Here is a 21,311-nt window from a genome sequence, read left to right on the forward strand (position 1 = left end):
TATCTTTCTTTTTTACATAGAGATGTTCAGGTGATATTTTCTAGTCAGCTTTTTACAGCTATGCTGCATCACTTTCAAGTGTTTAAACATTTGGGTATTATGGCCCTTTAACAACGTATATACAAAGATTGCAGCAAATTAGATAATAGAAGCAAATTGGAATCTTGTTTAAAATTGTATTCTCTATCTGAATCGTGAAAGAAAATGTTTGGGTTTAATGGCCTTTTAATCTAATTTTACTCCCTCATACTTTTTTTTTTTTTACTTTTTTTTATTATTTATGCTGCATTTTCTTCACTACCAGGGATTATTTCAACCATGAGCAGGAATATTAACACCCAACTACTGCACAATACCTCCCCTGGTCAAATGCATACAGTAATCTATTTTTACCAATTTAGGGCCACATTGGGATTATTACACGCTAACCCCAATCATTTTATGTAAGGCACCTACCTCCATGTAGACATATTTCACTTACACTACCAAAGGATTCCTACACATAATACTAAAAATACTCCCTGCTTACTACATGTAGTAATCATTTTACCCTCGGTTACGACAGGTAACCCTTACACCAGGAACATAACTAGAGGAATCTCAGATGTCTCAATCAATACCAGGCCCACTCATCTAGGTGGCCTATCCGGCCCTGCAATCAGTACTGGTGTTGCTACAATGGGTCCGGGTGAGGCCTCACACCCCCAGTCATGTGTAACACTGGCCTCTAATTACTACAAGTAGCACCTACGCTTCTATCGTATCAGTACATTGGTGAATATGCATGAACAGCTTGCACACTGCCAGTATCTTATTTAGGAGTTATAATGCATTACACCTAAATGCAAGACTTTCCAATTTCCATAGTTAACCATACTGAAAAACATAGCAAGAAAGCAAATTTATATATATATATATAGAAATCCAAGGTGGGTGGGCGCCAATAGCGCAAAAAAGTACTCCTCAATGTAGTATAAAAACTTAATATTTATTAGCAAAAGGGTAAAAACATGACAGCAATAGCAGCTGTAAGAAGCACTAAAAACACAATGCCAGCGTTCAGACCTCACGCAGACATGGCTTCTTACAGCTGCTATTGCTGTCATGTTTTTACCCTTTTGCTAATAAATATTAAGTTTTTATACTACATTGAGGAGTACTTTTTTGCGCTATTGGCGCCCACCCACCTTGGATTTCTATCTTCTATTGGAGCTCAACGGACACGCTCTGGGCGCTGCAGCTGCAGGTCTCCCATATCGCCACACATCTCTCACACTCCGGGAGATGATCTTACAGCAGATGCAAGGTACTGTGTTAATTTTCATCATTACTGGATTGGCTTTTTGAACTTTATGTTGGGACTCTATGTGCGCATATCTTTGAAACTTTGGTGAATATTTATATATATATATATATATATATATATATATATATATATATATATATATATATATATATATATATATATATATGTGTATGTATATATATATATATATATATATATATATATATATATTTATTTTATTTTTTTAAATGAACTAATGTACTTTTTTGTACTGTATTTGATTTTGTATTAAATTGCTGGTTTTGCTCATTGAAACTACAAACTACTGGTATCGAGAAAATAACCTATTAAATGGGCTGAGTAGGAAGAGCAGGCCTACTTATCCATCTCCCTCTACACAAGGGTCTTGTTATCTATCTCAAAAAGCCAATACTGTGCTGAAATTTTCATTTTCAATGCTGGTATAAATTTTCAGTTTGTTAAATGCAATACCGATTAGTATAACAAATAATTGAAAAAGCATTAATGGGACAATGTGCTCAGAAGTGGATACGAATTCATTATAGCTACAAGAACACCCATTGAAATGGGCTGTTTTCTCTATACCCACTAGGAAATGTATATGTGATTCTGCCTTTTATTTATATTGCTTTTGTATAGAGAATACTGCAGTATTTGTATTTTCAGTACAGGTGATGGACTTTCAAGAGTTAAACATTTTAAATAACAAAAGTATTTATTTGTAAACAATTTAATACCCCACTTCAATAGGTAAAAAAAGATAATTTTGAACAGATAAACACAAACAAAATACAATTTACAGTACAATGTCCCTTTAAGGTATTATATGAAAATATAATATATAAAAAGAAGCATTCATATTAGAAATCTGCATTTTTGTAAACATTGAGCTCTTGAAGATCTAAAACATTATATTCTAACTGGTACGAAAACCTATACTAGACTACATATCATTTTATAACATTGTGACTATATATAATGCTTATTATAACAAGAAATTGGAAATCTTGACATAGCGATTTAAATGGATAACAAGTTAAAAAATTTAAATGTGCATAGGTACATTTATTTTTAAATAGAAGCAATTTTGCAGTATACTTCCTTTAGAAATTAATACAAGTTATTGTTTTTTCAGCAGCATACACACATATGCTATGAGGGCCTGTGCACCAGTATTCAAACACCATGCCTGCTGAGAAAGTTGGCGGTGATGTGTATGCCGTCTTGGATACAAACCAATACTCACTCTCTGAGAAAGTGCAGTGCTTGAATACTGGTGCACAGGGCCTTACAGCATATGTGTGTATGCTGCTAAAACCAGTAATACATTTTTCTAAAAGCATCTTTGCTAATGGAAGTATGCACATTTCAATTTTGACCTTTCTATCCCTTTAACGTCTATTAACTCCTAAGCAAAAAGAAGCTATTTCTAGTTGAAATGCACCTCATTAATATTAGTGATATACAATGTTGTAAGTAAAATAGCTTTTCATGTAGAAAAGAAGCTGTATGACTGATCCCTTTATCAGCATGCAAATAAAAATAAGAATATTTACCCAGAGACCACACAATGTCACATAATCGTAAATAATTCTTACCATCTGTGATTGACTCTTCGGACAGCCATTGATATCTTCAACTTTTTCATTTGCTAAAAAAAAAAGAAAAATAGCAATGAATAATGCTGTTAGGAAAGCCCTAATAATCGTGAGTTATACGTAGGTTTACCATAACATACAGAATTAAGAGAATCCTATAGAATTATTGCCAGGCATATCCCATACTGTACATGTTCAGTCCTAAGTGAAGTGTGAATTGGGTTATGTTGTTAATTCTCCAGCCCCTGCCAAGTAACTGCTGACATGATATCCTTCACAATTGTCTCTGCATGGTCAGGGATAATGTTTCAAGGCATCCAACAAGGAATGAGAGCCTCCCGCTCCCAAAATGCACACATGGGAGACATATGGTTTGATCATGTTTTCATTTCTGACATTTCAGCATGTGAAGTGTGCACATGTAGCCGTTGTAAAATAACGGTTAGACAGTTACTTCCAAAACATTTTCATGCTAACGAATTTTCAAACAAAATCCAGGAACGATGTGAACCTCACAGACATCTGGAGTTAGTAACTAAAGACATATTGAAACACACATTGAACTTCAGAGTTTAAGTCCAACAGTCTTTTCTTTTTTCTCCACCTCCTTAAATGTGACACTCCCCTAACACTCAGTGTCTGCTTCATGCGGTTTCCCTAAAGATCAGACTTACCAATAATCTGGATAATGTCTGCAAGTAGAACACCATCAGTAATGTCTTGCTGCAAGTCCTTTATAAACCTCTTGTGACCAGATTTTGCAAGGTAGTGGTTAGCCCAGTCTGTGTAAATCTACAGGACAGAGAGGAGGGAGAGAAGAGAGAGAAAAAAAAAAAGATAATAAAAAATATGATTCAGAGAAAATGTTTCTTGCTTTTGATGGCAGAACTATTCAGGATCACATTCCAATTGGAAAAGTCAGAGTTCTAAAGGAAACTGCTATACTGTGAGCATTAAACAAAAAAAAAACTGTTTCTACTTTCAGTTTTAATGACTCACTTATTTCATTGAAGGGTCACTTGGATCAACGACTACACAAGAAACAAAAACATGTTTCAATGTAATCAAGGAAACTGCTGTCCCATATCAGTCACTTCCCTTTCTTTTTAACTACTATGACCAATTGATTTGTCAGGATGGTCTTCAGTTTGTAAAAAATAAAAATAATACATTTAATACAAATAATAATACAAAAAATAAGTTTTTTTATTTTGTGCGTGAAATATCTTCTATGAAAATGTATTTCCATACCATACACACATAGTATATCTATCTCTCTCTGTGTTATTTGTGTGTGTATCTTTTTAGCGGGTGCACCACCCAGCTGATTTTACCGACCAACAGGCTAACATTTTAGCAAATTAGCGAATACTAAAAATATATATTTATTTATATGTGTTTGTATATGCGTATGTAATTGTATACTGTACATATATATAAATATATATATATATATATATATATATATATATATATATATATATATATATATATATATATATATATATATATATATATATATATATATATATATGTGTATATATGTACAGTTGTATGCAAAAGTTTAGTCACCCCTGACAATTTCCATGATTTGCATTTATAAATAATTGGGTGTTTGGATCAGCAATTTCATTTTCATCTATCAAATAACTGAAGGACACAGTAATATTTCAGTAGTGAAATGAGGTTTATTGGATTAACAGAAAATGTACAATATGCATCAAAACTAAATTAGACAGATGCATCAATTTTGGCACCCTTGTCATTTTGTTGATTTGAATACCTGTAACTACCTAGCACTGATTAATTGGAACACGCAATTGGTGAGCCCATTAAGCCTTGAACTTCATAGACAGGTGCATCCAATCATGAGTAAAGGTATTTAAGGTGGCCAATTGCAAGTTGTTGCTCTCTCTGACTCTCCTCTGAAGAGTGGCAACATGGGGGCCTCAAAACAACTCTCAAATGACCTGAAAACAAAGATTGTTCAACATTATGGTTTAGGGGAAGGCTACAAAAAAGCTATTGCAGAGATTTAAGCTGTAAGTGTCCACTGTGAGGAACATAGTGTGGAAGACCACAGGCACAGTTCTTGTTAAGGGCAGAAGTGGCAGGCCAAGTAAAATATCGGAGAAGCAAAGGATGATGAGAATGGTCAAAAACAGCCCACAGACCACCTCCAAAGAACTACAACATCATCTTGCTGCAGATGGTGTCACTGTGTATCGTTCAACAATTCAGCGCACTTTGCACAAGGAGAAGCTATATGGGAGAGTGGTGCGGAAGAAGCCTTTTCTGCACACACGCCACAAACAGAGTCGCTTGAGGTATTCAAATGCACATTTGGACAAGCCAGCTTCATTTTGGAAGAAGGTGCTGTGGACTGATGAAACAAAGATTGAGTTATTTGGTCATAAAAAGGGGAGTTATGCATGGCGGAAAAAGAACACAGTGTTCCAAGACAAACATTTGCTACCCACAGTAAAATTTGATGGATGTTCCATCATGCTCTGGGGCCAGTGCCGGTACTGGGAATCTTGTTAAAGGGACACTGAACCCAAATTTTTTCTTTTGTGATTCAGATAGAGCACGCAATTTTAAGCAACTTTCTAATTTACTCCTATTATCAATTTTTCTTCCTTCTCTTGCTATCTTTATTTGAAAAAAAAGCCATCTACGCTTTTTTGGGGTTAAGAACTCTGGACATCACTTTTTGATTGGTGGATGATTTTTGTCCACCAATCAGCAAGGACAACCCAGGTTGTTCACCAAAAATGGGCCGGCATCTAAACTTAGATTCTTGCATTTCAAATAAAGATACCAAGAGAATAAAGAACATTTGATAATAGGAGTAAATTAGAAAGTTGCTTAAAATTTCATGCTCTATCTGAATCACAAAAGAAAACATTTGGGTTCAGTGTCCCTTTAAAGTTGAGGGTTGCATGGATTCCACTCAATATCAGTAGATACTTGAGAATAATGTTGAGGAATAAGTAACAAAGTTGAAGTTACGCCTGGGCTGGATATTTCAACAAGACAACGACCCAAAACACTGCTCAAAATCTACTCTGACATTTATGCAGAGGAACAAGTACAATGTTCTGGAATGACAATCCCAGTGCCAGGTGATTCGAAGCGGGCTGTCCATGCTTGCCAACCATCAAACCTAACTGAACTAGAGATGTTTTGCAAGGAGGAATGGTCCAAAATACCTTCACCTAGAATCCAGACACTCATTACAGGCTATAGGAAGCGTCTAGAGGCTGTTATTTCTGCTTAAGGAGGCTCTACTAAATATTGATGCAATATTTCTGTTGGGGTGCCCAAATTTATGCACCTGTCTAATTTCGTTTTGATGCATATTGCACATTTTCTGTTAATCCAATAAACCTCATTTCACTACTGAAATATTACTGTGTCCTTCAGTTATTTGATAGATCAAAATGAAATTGCTGATCCAAACAACCAATTATTTATAAATGAAAATCATGGAAATTGTCAGTGGTGCCTAAACTTTTGCATACAACTGTATGTATATATGTGTATATATATATATATATATATATATATATATATATATATATATATATATATATACACAGTGCTCAGCATAAATAAGTACACCCCTTTTTAAAAGTAAGATTTTAATCAATATCTCAAAGAACACAAGAACAATTTCCAGAATTTTGACAAAACTGAGTTTTGTAGAACATTTGTTTAGCTCATTACATAAAAGTAAGGTTAATAATATAAACTTAGATTACAAAATATTCAGGTTTACTCAAAGTAGGTGATGCACAAATGAATACACCCCACAACATAAACTACTACATCTAGTATTTTGTATGACCTCCATGATTTGTAAGGACAGCACCAAGTTTTCTAAGCATGGAATGAACAAGTTGGTGACATATTGCAACATCTATCTTTTTCCATTTTTCAAGAACAACCTCTTTTAGAGCCTGGATGCTGGATGGAGAGTGATGCTCAACTTGTCTCTTCAGAATTCCCCATAGGTGTTCGATAGAGTTCAGATCAGGAGACATACTTGGCCACTGCATTACTTTCACTCTGTTCATCTTCAGAAATGCAACTGTGGCCTTAGATGTGTGTTTTGGATCATCATTATGTTGGAAAACTGCATGACGACTAAGGGCACGGAGTGATAGTTGCATCTTCTCTTTCAATATAGAGCAGTACATCTGTGAATTCATGATACCATCAATCAAATGCAGCTCCCTGACACCAGCAGCACTCATGCAGCCCCACAGAAGGACACTGCCACCACCATGTTTCACTGTAGGCACTATGCATTTTTCATTGTACGCCTCACCTTTGCAACTCCATACAGTTTTGAAGCCATCAGTTCCAAAAACATTTATCTTGATGTCATCACTCCAGAGTACAGAGTCCCAGTAGTCTTCCTTTTCAGTATGAGTCCGGGAAAATTCTAGGTGGGCTTTTTTGTGCATGAGCTTTAGGAGAGGCTTCCTTCGTGAGCGACACCCATGCATGCCATTCGTCTGCAGTGTACGCCATATTGTGTCACAGGAAACAACCACCCCAGTTTGGATTCCTACTTCTTTAGCTAACGGCAGTGAACTTGCATGGCGATTTTCTTCAACCCTTCTCATCAGAAGACGCTCCTGTTGAGGTGTTAACTTCCGTGGACAGCCTGGACATCTCTGTGAGATGGTTGCAGTTCCATCATTGTTACATTTTTGTACACTTTTGTACAGTATTCTGACTGATAAGTAAAGCTTTGCTGATCTTCTTGTAGCCTTCACCTTTCTTGTAAATAAATGATTTTCTTTCTCAGGCCTTTTGCCATTTCTCTTCCATGTTGTGCCAATTTCTGACAGCATGACATGGGAAGGGGTTTTCTTTGGTAACTAACGCCCTTTTATAATCAACTGTCTGCTGGACACCTGTTTAATGAATAATTAGACTCACCTGTAGTTAAATTCTTGTTAATTAGGAATTTGTTGTCAGACAGTTAGCTTTGCTCCTATGAATTTCATTGGGCTGTGTTCATTTTTGCAACATGGTTTTGAATGAATTTGCTGGGAAAAGCACTTTGTTGTGGGTGCAAATTAACAAATCTTGGTTGCAATCAATGGCCCGCAGTTGTGGGAGTACTTTGTAGTAAAGTGTCACATAGAATATGTTTTTTCTGAAAGGTAAGTAAAGGTTTTCTGACCAATCTGTTGGGGTGTACTCATTTATGTTTATATACACACACACACACACACATACAACTGTACATATATACATATATATATATATATATATATATATATATATATATATATATATATATATATATATATATATACACATACATATACACACACACATCAGTGTTCTCCACAGAAAATGTGAACATTTTGCCAGGTGGCATTATGAAGTAGCTGTGTGGGTGGGGGCACTGTAATATTTAAATATATATATATATATATATATATATATATATATATATATATATATATATATATATATATACATGTGTGTGTGTGTGTGTGTGTGTATATATATATATATATATATATATATATATATATATATATATATATATTTATATACACTTTATATAAATATATATATATTTATATTCATATGTGTGTAAGTGTATGTATGTAAGCACACAAACCCACAGAAATGTATTGCATACAACTGAACTGATATCACTTGTCATATGGGCAGCAGATAGCATTACATAACACAGATCTTTGTAGTGCTTTTATTGGACAACATTGTTAGAACAAGACCCCAGGGCATTTACAGTGTCATTTTAGCTTTCATGTACTTTTTCATGAAACAAGTTCAATAACAGCTAAAGTACATTACTCCTGCTGTTATTTTTATATGAATCAGTGTGATATTTAGTGATATTTTATTGCATCAAATGATGAAAAGAATTGTTGCAGCTAAAAATGTTAAATCATGTATTTAATAGCAGTAATTAAACAATTTTAAATATTATCAAGTAAAAGAAAGTAATAAATTCTGTTTACATTTAACCCAATTTAAAGAGACAGTTTAGTCAAAATTAAACTTTCATGATTCAGATAAAACATGTAATTTAAACAACTTTCCAATTTACTTTTATCATCAAATTTGCTTTGTTCTCTTGGTAGTCGTAGTTGAAAGCTAAACCTAGGTAGGCTCATATGCTAATCTCTAAGCCCTTGAAAGCTGCCTCTTATCTGAATGCTTTTGGCCGTTTTCCACAGCTAAATGGTGTTAGTTCATGTGTGGCATATAGATAACATTGTGCTCATACCCATGGAGTTACTTATGAAAGGGTACTGATTGGCTAAAATGCAAGTCTGTCAAAAGAAGTGAAAAATGGGTAAAAAGAATATTAATATAAATGTGTTGGTTATGCAAAACTGGGAAATGGGTAATAAAGGGATTTATTTATCTTTTTAAACAATACACAGTCTGGAGTAGACTGTCCCTTTAAGGAAATGGGCAGGTGATTACAAAAGTTTTAAAAGGCAGGTGATTACTGTGGTAATAGTGATCATTGGTCGTGAATACATATCTCTTTATTTGCCTAGAGGCTCATGGGAGCCCCTATATGCAGATAAAAGTTACATAACTATACTGAAATGCCAATATTTATATGAAGATAACGCCTTCTTTATTATTATAGTGTTTAGAAGGGGGGAGGGAATACACACACTGTTGCTTATAACCTTGCTTATTAATTACAATTTTAATTAAGTGCAATTAATTAAATGCATTTTTCTGATTATTTTTGTTGCGGGATTCTTACGTGTCATGATACATACATAAAAGAACAGTACAGTTTGAATCTGCTGTGTCTACTATAAAATATGTGTGGGTTTCTGACTGAAAATGGCCTACAGTAGGGCTTACATTTGGGCAGCATTTAACAAAACAACTAAACACAGGGGTGAAAATGACTCAGAAGTTAAGGGTTAAACAACATCTTAATAAAGATTACATGAGAGTAGTTCTTAAATAATACTTTTGTTTGTAGTAGTAAATTCATAGATTTCTATTTTACACCTACAGTCGGTTAGTGTGTCCTCATTAGGCAGACCTTTACTTTGTCTAAGGCCAGAGGAGGGTTAGTTGACCTATCTCTGTAAGTTTGAGGACTGTAGTTTCAGCTGCCCAGGTTTAAGGAAGCTGTTTGACTTACTGATCCTGGACCTACTGGTTTGGAGTTTTGCTGGTATGACACCATAGCTTAGATGGTTGGTCTTGGGCTGGGAGAGAGAGTGTAAGTGACGGCCATGCAGGAGGGTGGCGCCACAGTTACAAGCCTGGGGGTAACCCTCCTGGGTTTGCTTTGGACTGAAGAGCTCCCTAAGATGTGCATGATGTCAATAGCGTGGGCTTGCGGCCATTCTTTGCAGGGGTTAGTAATTAGGCCCTGATTGCTGCCATCTTTTTTGGTTGTAGATAAGAAAGTGAAAACTTGCTGGTTTTGTGCTTCATAATAAATAAGACCCAAGAGTCTGTACCCTCCCATACCGTTGTTGTGTCTTTATTTGTTAGTGTTATTCAATTATAGTTACCACACCTAAGGACAATAAGGCATTTAATCCTGTATGAACTTCAGCTAATATAATAATAGAAAAATTGGAAAGAATCCAAACCTTTTAGAGTTGAAGTTCATTGCTATTTAAAGAGTTAATTATGTAAGACAAGTGTCTGGTTCTTACAATTAAATAAAAAAAATGACTTCTGTGCAAAGCTTTACTTATATAAACAGGTGATGTGGAACATTCAACGCAAAGAGGACAACCCTGGTTTTGAAATTGTACAGATGCAGTTACTTGGAAAATACCACATAAATATGACCAAGCTTAATGCTTTTGTTTCTTTCCTCTCTCTCTCCTAATTATTGTGCTTTCCTGTAAGTAGTCAGAGGATGTTCATTGTGGCCTAAATGTTTTTGTGTTCCTTGTCCACAAATCTTCCTATAATTATAACTGGAAAGGTAACTAAACCCTTTTTTTAAAGGATATATATATATATATATATATATATATATATATATATATATATATACACACACACACACACACACAGTCGTATGCAAAAATGTAGGCACCCCTGACAATTTCCATGATTTGCATTTATAAATAATTGGGTGTTTGGATCAGCAATTTCATTTTGATCTATCAAATAACTGAAGGACACAGTAATATTTCAGTAGTGAAATGAGGATAATTGGATTAACAGAAAATGTGCAATATGCATCAAAACGAAATTAGACAGGTGCCTAAACTTTTGCATATGACATATATATAAACATACACACACACACACACAGGATGGATAGATAGATATTTTTATGGAGCCTACTACAATATTTTCATAAATCTTAAAATTGAGTGGAAATTTCTAAATCTAAACTAATAAGCTTTTATAAAGCCAACTCTAGGCCACCAACACTGTATGTGTGGTGGGAAATTTCATTATCACTTATAGTATCAGATAAATAAACCCTCAAAACAAAAAGACACAATGCTATCTACAATGTATTTCAGCAAGCACATGATGTCACTGCTATCCCAGGACTAAAAACTGCAAAATTCTGTCATCCATCTGTGCAGAGCAACACTTGAACATCTTTTATATATATATATATATATATATATATATATATATATATATATATATATATATATATATATATGTGTGTGTGTGTGTGTGTGTGTATATATATATAATATATAGGATGCTCAAATAAAGTATTGCAGTGATACCTTTTTTATTGGACTAACATAATATTTCAAAGACAAGCTTTCGAGAGTTTTCCTCCCTTCCTCAGGTCTGAAGCAATACTGATCAATATATATATATATATATATATATATATATATATATATATATATATATATATATATATAGAAACACATCACATACAACAAATGGAAGGGAGGGAGGGGGGTGAGAGGGGTGTCATAAAAAGCAGAGGATGTGTCTGAAGGAGAATATAGCTGAGAATAGCCAGAAAGAGTAAATAAACAGAGGAGAGTAAATAGGCAAGGTGAGAGGAAAAACAAAAGGGGAACAAAAAAGGGGAAAAAAAGGGGGAAAAAAAGGGGAAAAAAGGGGGGGGCATGGCTTGCACGAATAGAGCTACAATAATGAATAAAAACAAATGGATATAATAAGGGAGAAACGAGAATGTAGAGAAAAAGAAACCAATATAAGACAATAAGATGAGAGACTATAAAAAGTTTTGGTAGTGTACATATATATTTACTGTATATATATATCTGCAAAACAAAATTGTTAAAGCAACTTTCTAATGTACTCCTATTATCAATTTTTCTTTGCTCTCTTGCTATCTTCATTTGAAAAAGAAGGCATCTAAGTTTTTTTTTTGTTTCAGAACTGTGGACAGCAGTTTTTTATTGGTGGATGAATTTATCCACAAATCAGCAAGGACAACCCAGGTTGTTCACTAAAAATGGGCCGGCATCTAAACTTACATTCTTGCATTTCAAATAAAGATACCAAGAGAATGAAATTTGATAATAGGAGTAAATTAGAAAGTAGCTTAAAATTGCATGCTCTATCTGAATCACAAAAGAAAAAAATTGGGGTTCAGTGTCCCTTTAAGTAAAATATATTAAGTTAGAGAGATGTGAACCTAAACATTTTATGTTGTTATTCACACAGAGCATATAATGGAAAAAAAAAGGTTTCAATTTACTTCTATTATAAAATTGGCTTTGTTCCCCTGGTATTCTTTGTTGAAGAGATGCATAGGTAGGCATCTGGTGCGCTACATGGCAGGAAATAGCACTGTCATCTAGTGCTCTTGCAAATGGATAACATTTTTGCTAAACTGCTGCCACATATTGTTTCAGGCACATGCACACTCCTAAACTCATGTCTCTGCTTTTCAACAAAAGATATTAGGGGAATAAAGAAAATTTGATAATAAAAATAAACTGGAAAGTTGTTTAAAATTACATTGTTTACATTTCACCTCCCTTTAAATCTGTATTGGATTTAGGAAGAATATAATGTTTCATACATTCATTATTACTGAGTGTGGATTACTCCCACAGCTATATTGGTAGACAGTAAGACAGTAATGGTAAAGGCATCAACTATGTCAAGGATGCAAATCATTATTTGCATTACTCAAGAAGCATCACATGAGGTATCTGCACTGTTTTGATTCATACAGAGAATGTAGTAACAAGACAGTAGTCAAAAAACAAACAAACTTTTATGGATAAGATAGAGATTGAAATTTTAAACAACTTTCCATTTTACTTCTATTACCAAATTCACTATATTCTCTTGGTATCCTTTGTTGAAGAGAATACTAACGTACGCTCAGGAGCATGCACAAGTCTGCACTATGGGGTAGATTTATCAAGCCCCTGTCCGCCACAGCTTGCCTCTGAATTCAGCATTGCACAAGGATGCAATTTTGCACCCTTGTGCAATGCTGCCCCCTCCCCACAGCCAATCACGTGCAGGCAGGAGTGGTCAATTTCCCCAGTCAGATGAGACCGGGGAGATTGAAATTCGCCACCTATAGAGGTGGCAAAGAGGTAAGGAAAGCAGCTTTCTAATGACCGCTACTACATAAATACGGACTGCATGTTCTCTTGTGAGAACCTGCAGTCGTAGGGTGGCGAAGCCTTTGAAAAATCGACCCCTATATAGCAGCAGTGTCTGCTACAATAATTTATTAAGGTTATATGTACACTGCTGCCCTCTAGTGCTCTACAATGTATAACATACAGCTACAAATACAGCTGCCATATGTTGCTCAGGACATGTGCATGTACATGATTCAACAAAAGATACCAAGAGAATAAAGTGAATTTGATAACAAGCGAAGTTTAAAACTGCATGCTCTATATGAATCCTAAAGTTTCATTTTGACTTTTATGTCTCGTTAATGGTGTTCCCTCAACAATACCACAACTGACTTTGAAGATTCTCTTTGAGTCACAACCAGGAAATCTAAAGTGTAATGAGAATTTTAAGATGATCCAAGATATAATCAAACAAATTCACAAAGCTTTTTTGTTCTTCTCATGATTACATCGTCTTTAAGGAAGCAGACTAAATAACATTCTAATTTAGAAGGTTGAAAAACCACAACAAAAAAACAGATGATGGGCAGATTTGACCTTGCGTGCGCTTTTACAATATAAGTCTTTATTAGCATCACCTAGATGACTTTAGTAGGTGAAGATCATATGAGATTAATAAGGAGGAAGAATGGGTCATAATCACAAGGAGAGGATTTTATTTCACTCACAACTGCTTTGATTCACAACATGTAAAACCTTGTAACTGACCTCCTCCAAGCTATCTAGAACTAAGGAAATGAAACCCTAATAAAAGAGATGGATCATTTTATGTAGCTTACAGTGTCTAGAAACCAAAATACAAAAACTGTATCTATTCATATTATAAAGTATGTTGTAGAGAAAGAAGAATAACACATTAGGAAAATAAAAAAATTATGCTTACCTGATAAATTTCTTTCTTTCTTGACAGGGTGAGTCCACTGATCATCATAATTATTGTTGGTATTATCACTCCTGGCCAGCAGGAGGCAGCAAAGAGCACCACAGCAAAGATGTTAAATACCACTCCCTTACTCACAACCCCCAGTCATTCGACCAAAGGGAATGGAGACAGGAAGTAATATAAGGTGCCTGAGGTTTATAGAAAAATAAACTGTTGGGCGGGCCATGGACTCACCAATGAAAGAAAGACATTTATCAGGTAAGCATAACTTTTCTTTTCTTTCTAATGACACAGTGAGTCCACGGATCATCATAATTACTGTTGGGAACCAATACCCAAGCCAGAGGATACGGATGATAAGGGAGGGACAAGACAGTGAACCTAAACAGAAGGCACCACTGCTTGAAGAACCTTTCTCCCAAAAGAAGACTCAGCTGAAGCAAAAGTATCAAACTTGTAAAATGTAGAAAAAGTGTGTAAAGATAACCAAGTGGCAGCCTTGCAAATCTGTTCCATGGAAGCTTAATTTTTTAAGGCCCAAGAACAAGAAACAGCCCTTGTGGAATGAGCCGTGATTTTCTCAGGAGGCTGCTGTCCAGCAGTCTCATATGCCAAGCGAATAACACTCCTCAGCCAACAAGAAAGAGAAGTAGCCGTAGCTTTCTGACCCTTGTGCTTCCCGGAAAACATAACAAACAAAGAGGAAGACTGGCGAAAATCCTTAGTCTGCTGCAAATAATATTTCAAAGCACGAACCACATCCAGGTTGTGCAACAAACGCTCCTTATGAGAAGAAGGATTAGGACACAAAGAAGGAACAACAATTTCTTTATTAATATTCCTATCCGAAACCACTTTTGGAAGGAAACCTAAGGCAGTACGCAGGACTACCTTATCAAAATGAAAAATAAGGTAAGGAGATTCACACTGCAACGCTGAAAGCTACGAAACTCTTTAAGTCGAAGAAATAGCAACCAAAACTAAAACCTTCCAGGATAACATCTTAATATCCAAATAATGCATAGGGGCCTAGTTATCAAGCCGTCAACCTCAAATACGCTGGAATTCCGCAGCGTATTTGTGGCGAGGCTGATTCGCCTTAGTTATCAAAGGCTAGAGACCGGCAAAAGTAGAATTTTGTGACGTAAACTTCTATCCGCCGGACTCAGTCCGACACAGATCGATTCTTACGTCACTCCAGATGTTCCGCACAATGTGCGGCACAATCTGACTACTTTTGCTAGTTATCAAAAAACTAGCAGGTACGCTCGGCACTTTTCCGGCCCAGCGTACCTGGTTTTCAATCCGCCGCCCTGGAGGCGGCGAATCCCATAGGAATCAATGGGAGTCTGACCATAGCGAAAGTACAAGTTCGCTGCTGCCAGACATCCCATTGATTCCTATGGGAAATGTCTGCACCTAACACCCTAACATGTACCCCGAGTCTAAACACCCCTAATCTGCCCCCCCCTACACCGCCGCAACTAAATAAATATATTGCCCCCTAAACCGCCGCTCCCGGAGCCCACCGCCACTATAATAAATATGTTAACCCCTAAACCGCCGCTCCCGGAGCCCACCGCAAGCTTTATACATATTAACCCCTAAACCGCCGCTCCCGGATCCCACCGCAAGCTACTCTATACATATTAACCCCTAAACCGCCGCTCCCGGAGCCCACCGCAAGCTACTCTATACATATTAACCCCTAAACTGCCGCTCCTGGACACCGCCGCAACCTACATTATACCTAGTAACCCCTATCCTGCCCCCCTATACCGCCGCCCTCTATAATAAAGTTATTAACCCCTAATCTGCCCCCCTACACCGTCGCCACCTATAATACATTTATTAACCCCCTATCCTGCCCCCCCTACACCGCCGCCACTGTAATAAAATTATTAACCCCTAAACCTAAGTGTAACACTAACCGTAACACCCCCCTATCTTAAATATTAATTAAATAAATATAAATAATATTTCTATTATTAACTAAATGAATCCTATTTAAAACTAAATACTTACCTATAAAATAAACCCTAATATACCTACAATATAAATAATAATTATATTGTAGCTATCTTAGGATTTATTTTTATTTTACAGGCAAATTTCAATTTATTTTAACTAGGTACAATAGCTATTAAATAGTTATTAACTATTTAATAGCTTACCTAGCTAAAATAAAGAGAAATTAACCTGTAAAATAAAAACTAACCTAAGTTACAATTACACCTAACACTACACTATACTTTAATACATTTTTCCTATTTAAAACTAAATACTTACCTGTAAAATAAACCCTAAGATAGCTACAATGTAATTAATAATTACATTGTAGCTATTTTAGGATTTATATTTATTTTACAGGTAACTTTGTATTTATTTTAGCTAGTTAGAATAGTTATTAAATAGTTATTAACTATTTAATAACTACCTAGCTAAAAGAAATACAAAATTACCTGTAAAATAAATCCTAACCTAAGTTACAATTAAACCTAACACTATACTATCATTAAATTAAATAAATTAACTACAAATAACTACAATTAAATACAATTACATAAACTAACTAAAGTACAAAAAATAAAAAAGCTAAGTTAAAAAAATTAAAAACATAAGTTACAAACATTTAAAAAATATTACAACAATTTTAAGCTAATTACACCTAATCTAAGCCCCCTAATAAAATAAAGCCCCCCAAAATAAAAAAAATCCCTACCCTATTCTACATTAAAAAAGTTCAAAGCTCTTTTACCTTACCAGCCCTTAAAAGGGCCTTTTGTGGGGCATGCCCCTATGAAAACTGCTCTTTTGCCTGTAAAAGAAAAATACAACCCCCCCCAACGTTAAAACCCACCACCCACATACCCCTAATCTAACCCAAACCCCCCTTAAAATAACCTAACACTAATTCCCTGAAGATCATCCTACCTTGAGTCGTCTTCACTCAGCCGAGCCACCGATGGAACTGAAGAGGAGATCCGGAGCGCCAGAAGTGATCCTCCAAGGGGCGCTGAAGAAGTCTTCCATCCGATGAAGTGATCCTCCAAGCGGCGCTGAAGAAGTCTTCCATCCGGGCGATGTCATCTTCCAAGCGGCGCTGAAGATCATCTTCCATCCGGGCGATGTCATCTTCCAAGCGGGGTCTTCAATCTTCTTGCTTCAGGATCCATCTTCATCCCACCGACGCGGAACATCCTTCTTCCCCGACGGACTAACGACGAATGAAGGCTCCTTTAAGGGACGTCATCCAAGATGGCGTCCCTTCAATTCCGATTGGCTGATAGGATTCTATCAGCCAATCGGAATTAAGGTAGGAAAAATCTGATTGGCTGATTGAATTAGCCAATCAGATTGAGATCGCATTCTATTGGCTGATCGGAACAGCCAATAGAATGCGATCTCAATCTGATTGGCTGATTCAATCAGCCAATCAGATTTTTCTACTTTAATTCCGATTGGCTGATAGGGGGGCAGATTAGGTTGCAGCAGGGTCCGGGAGCTGTGGTTTAGGGGTTAAACTATTTATTTAGTTGCAGCGAGGTGCGGGATCAGCAGGATAGGGGTTAATAACTTTATTATAGAGGGCGACGGTATGGGGGGGCAGGATAGGGGTTACTAGGTATAATGTAGGTTGCGGCAGTGTCCGGGAGCGGCGGTTTAGGGGTTAATAAATTTATAAGTGTTGCGGCGGGGTCTAGGAGCGGCGGTTTAGGGGTTAATACATTTATAATAGTTGCGGCGGGGTCTAGGAGCGGCGGTTTAGGGGTTAGTAACTTTATTTAGTTGCGGGGGGCTCTGGGGGCGCCGGTATAGGTGGTAGAACAGTGTAGTTTACTGTGAGTGCTTAGTGACAGGCTAGCAATAAAGCTGTGAAAAAGCCGAAGAGCAGCGAGATCGGATGAGTGATAACTCTGACAGTCCGCTGCTCATCGCCCCGTACTTGGTGCGCGGCTTTTTGACAGATTTATTGATAACTTAGGCGTATTTTTTCAGGTCCGCGGCGGCGAAGGTAGGCGAGCTTAGGCGGGCGTATTGGGCCGGCGAAGGCAGGAAAGTTGACACGATGATAACTACCCCCCATAGGCTCAAACAGAGCCTGTTGAAGAACTCTAAGAACCAAATTAAGACCTCAAGGAGGAGTAACAAACTTAAACATAGGCCGGAGTTTAACCAGGGCCTGACAAAAAGATTGAACATCTGGCACATCCGCTGGATGCTTGTGTAACAAAATAGGTAAAGCAGTAATTTGACCCTTCAAGGTACTTGCAGATAAACCTCTCTCAAGACCCTCCTGGAGAAAACACAAAATCCTAGGAATCCTAACTCTACTCCAAGAGAACCCTCTGGATTCACTCCAATACAGATATTTATGCCATATTTTATAGTAAATCTTTCTAGTTACAGGCTTACAAGCCTGAATCAAAGCCTCAATGACCGACTCAGAAAATCCCTGCTTAGACAATATCAAGCAATCAATCTCCAAGCAGTCAGTTTCAGAGAAATGAGATTTGAATGAAGGAAGGGACCCTGAAGTAGAAGGCCCTTCCTCAATGGAAGTCTCCAAGGTGGAAGAGATGACATCTCCATCAGATCTGCATACCAGATTCTGCGAGGCGACGCCAGAGCAATGAGGATCACCGATGCCCTCTCCTGTCTGATCCGAGCAATGACCCGAGGAAGAAGAGCAAACGGAGGAAACACGTATGCCAGAATGAACTTCCAAGGAACTGCCAGAGCATCTATCAGTACAGCCTGAGGATCCCTTGACCTCGACCCGTACCTCGGGATCTTGGCATTCTGACGAGATGCCATGAGATCCAACTCCAGCTGCCCCATCTGAAAATCAAGGTGGAAAACACCTCCAGATGAAGTTCCCACTCCCCTGGATGAAAAGTCTGTCTGCTCAGAAAATCCGCTTCCCAATTGTCCACCCCTGGAATGTGGATCGCAGACAGACAGCAGTTGTGAGCCTCTGCCCACTGAATAATCTTGGCTACCTCTGTCATGGCCAAGGAACTCCAAGTTCCTCCCTGATGATTGATGTAAGCAACTGATGTTATGTTGTCCGACTAAAACCTGATAAACTGGGCTGAAGCTGAGGCCAAGCCAGAAGATCATTGAAGATTGCCCTCAGCTCTACGATATTTATGGGAAGAACCAACTCCTCCCGAGTCCATAAACCCTGAGCCTTTAGCGAACCCCAGACAGCTCCCCATACCAGCAGACTGGCATCCGTGATCCCGATCACCCAGGTAGGTCTGCAAAAACAGGTTCCCTGGGAGAGAAGATCTTGAGACAACCAACCCGAAAGAGAATCTCTTGTCTCCTGATCCAGAACAATCCGCAGAGACAGATCCGCATAATCCAGGTTCCATTGACTGAGCATGCATAACTGCAGAGGCCTGAGATGGAACCAAGCAAACAGAATGATGTCCACACCATCAGACCAATTACCTCCATAAACTGGGCCACTGACTGCCGAGGAGAGGACTGAAGAGCAAGACAAGAATTGAAGATCTTTGTTCTCCTGACTTCTGTCAGAAATATCTTCATCTCTAAAGAATCTATTATTGTTCCCAAAAATACCACCCTTGTAGCTGTAACCAAGGAACTTTTTCCTAAATTCACCTTCCATCCGTGGGAGTGCAGAAAAGACAACAACAACTCAGTGTGAAAAATTGCTTGTTGAAAAGATGACACCTGAACTAGAATATCATCCAGATGCAACACCCAGCAACCAGAGCACCCCCAACAATGCTCCCAAGACCTTTGAGAAAATTCTGGGAGCCGTTGCAAGACCAAAAGGAAGGGCCACAAACTGAAAGTGACTGTCTAGAAACGCGAACCTCAGAAACTTGTGATGATCCTTGTGGATGGGAATATGTAGATAAGCATCCTTTAAATCCACTGTGGTCATAAATTGACCCTCCTGAACCAAAGGAAGAATGGAACGAATAGTGTCCATCTTGAAAGATGGAACTTTGAGGAACTTGTTTACGCTCTTGAGATCTAAAATAGGTCTGAAAGTTCCCTCCTTTTTGGGAACTACAAACAGATTGGAATAGAACCCCGACCCTGCTCTTGTATTGGGACAGGAACTATCACTCCCAGGTTGGAAAGGTCCTGGACACAACATAAGAAAGCCTCTTTCTTTATCTGGTCTACAGATAATCTTGAGAGAAGAAACCTGCCCCTGAGTGGAAAGGTTTTAAACTCCAATTTGTACCCCTGGGAAATGATGTACACCGCCCAGGTATCCGGAACATCCTGAACCCAGAGTTAAGCGAAAAAGGAAAGTCTGCCCCTACAAGATCCGTTCCCTGATTGGGGGCAGACCCTTCATGCTGACTTTTAGTCAGTAACAGGCGTCTTAGACTGCGTCCCCTTGTTCCAAGACTGATTGGACTTCCAGGAGGACTTGGACTGTACCTGCTTGGAAGAGGAGGAGGAAGGCTTACCTGAGAAGTTTTGAAAGGAAAGAAAATTACTCCAACGCCCTTTCTGCTTATTTCTCTTATCCTGCGGGAGAGAATGACCCTTTCCTCCCGTAATATCTGAAATAATTTCAGCCAAACCAGGCCCAAACTCGGTCCTACCCTTGTAAGGAATCGACAAAAGCTTAGACTTAGATGACACATCTGCAGAACAAGACTTTAACCACAAAGCTCTGCGTGCCAGAACAGCAAAACCAGAAATATTTGCTCCAAACTTAATGACCTGTAAGGAAGCATCCATAATAAAGGAATTGGCCAATTTCAAATCCCTAATCCTATCCTGAATCTCTTCAAGAGGAGTATCAGACTGAATAGAATCAGACAACGCATCAAACCAGTAAGCTGCCGCACTAGTAACCGTAGCAATACACACAGCAGGCTGCCATTGCAAACCCTGGTGAACATACATCC

The 21,311-nt window shown here is 37.5% G+C and overlaps 1 protein-coding gene across 1 annotated transcript in view; it reads right to left on the minus strand.

Annotated features, from left to right (window-relative positions):
• NAV3 (neuron navigator 3) overlaps window positions 1–21,311 on the minus strand; it is a 756,623-nt gene that overhangs the window by 520,841 nt on the left and 214,471 nt on the right. Inside the window, 2 exon segments of the mRNA XM_053716761.1 lie at window positions 2,905–2,957; window positions 3,579–3,696. Of these exon segments, the coding sequence (XP_053572736.1) occupies window positions 2,905–2,957; window positions 3,579–3,696 (171 nt within the window).

Source organism: Bombina bombina, chromosome 6, assembly GCF_027579735.1.
Source record: "Bombina bombina isolate aBomBom1 chromosome 6, aBomBom1.pri, whole genome shotgun sequence".
Classification (NCBI taxonomy): Eukaryota; Metazoa; Chordata; class Amphibia; order Anura; family Bombinatoridae; genus Bombina; species Bombina bombina.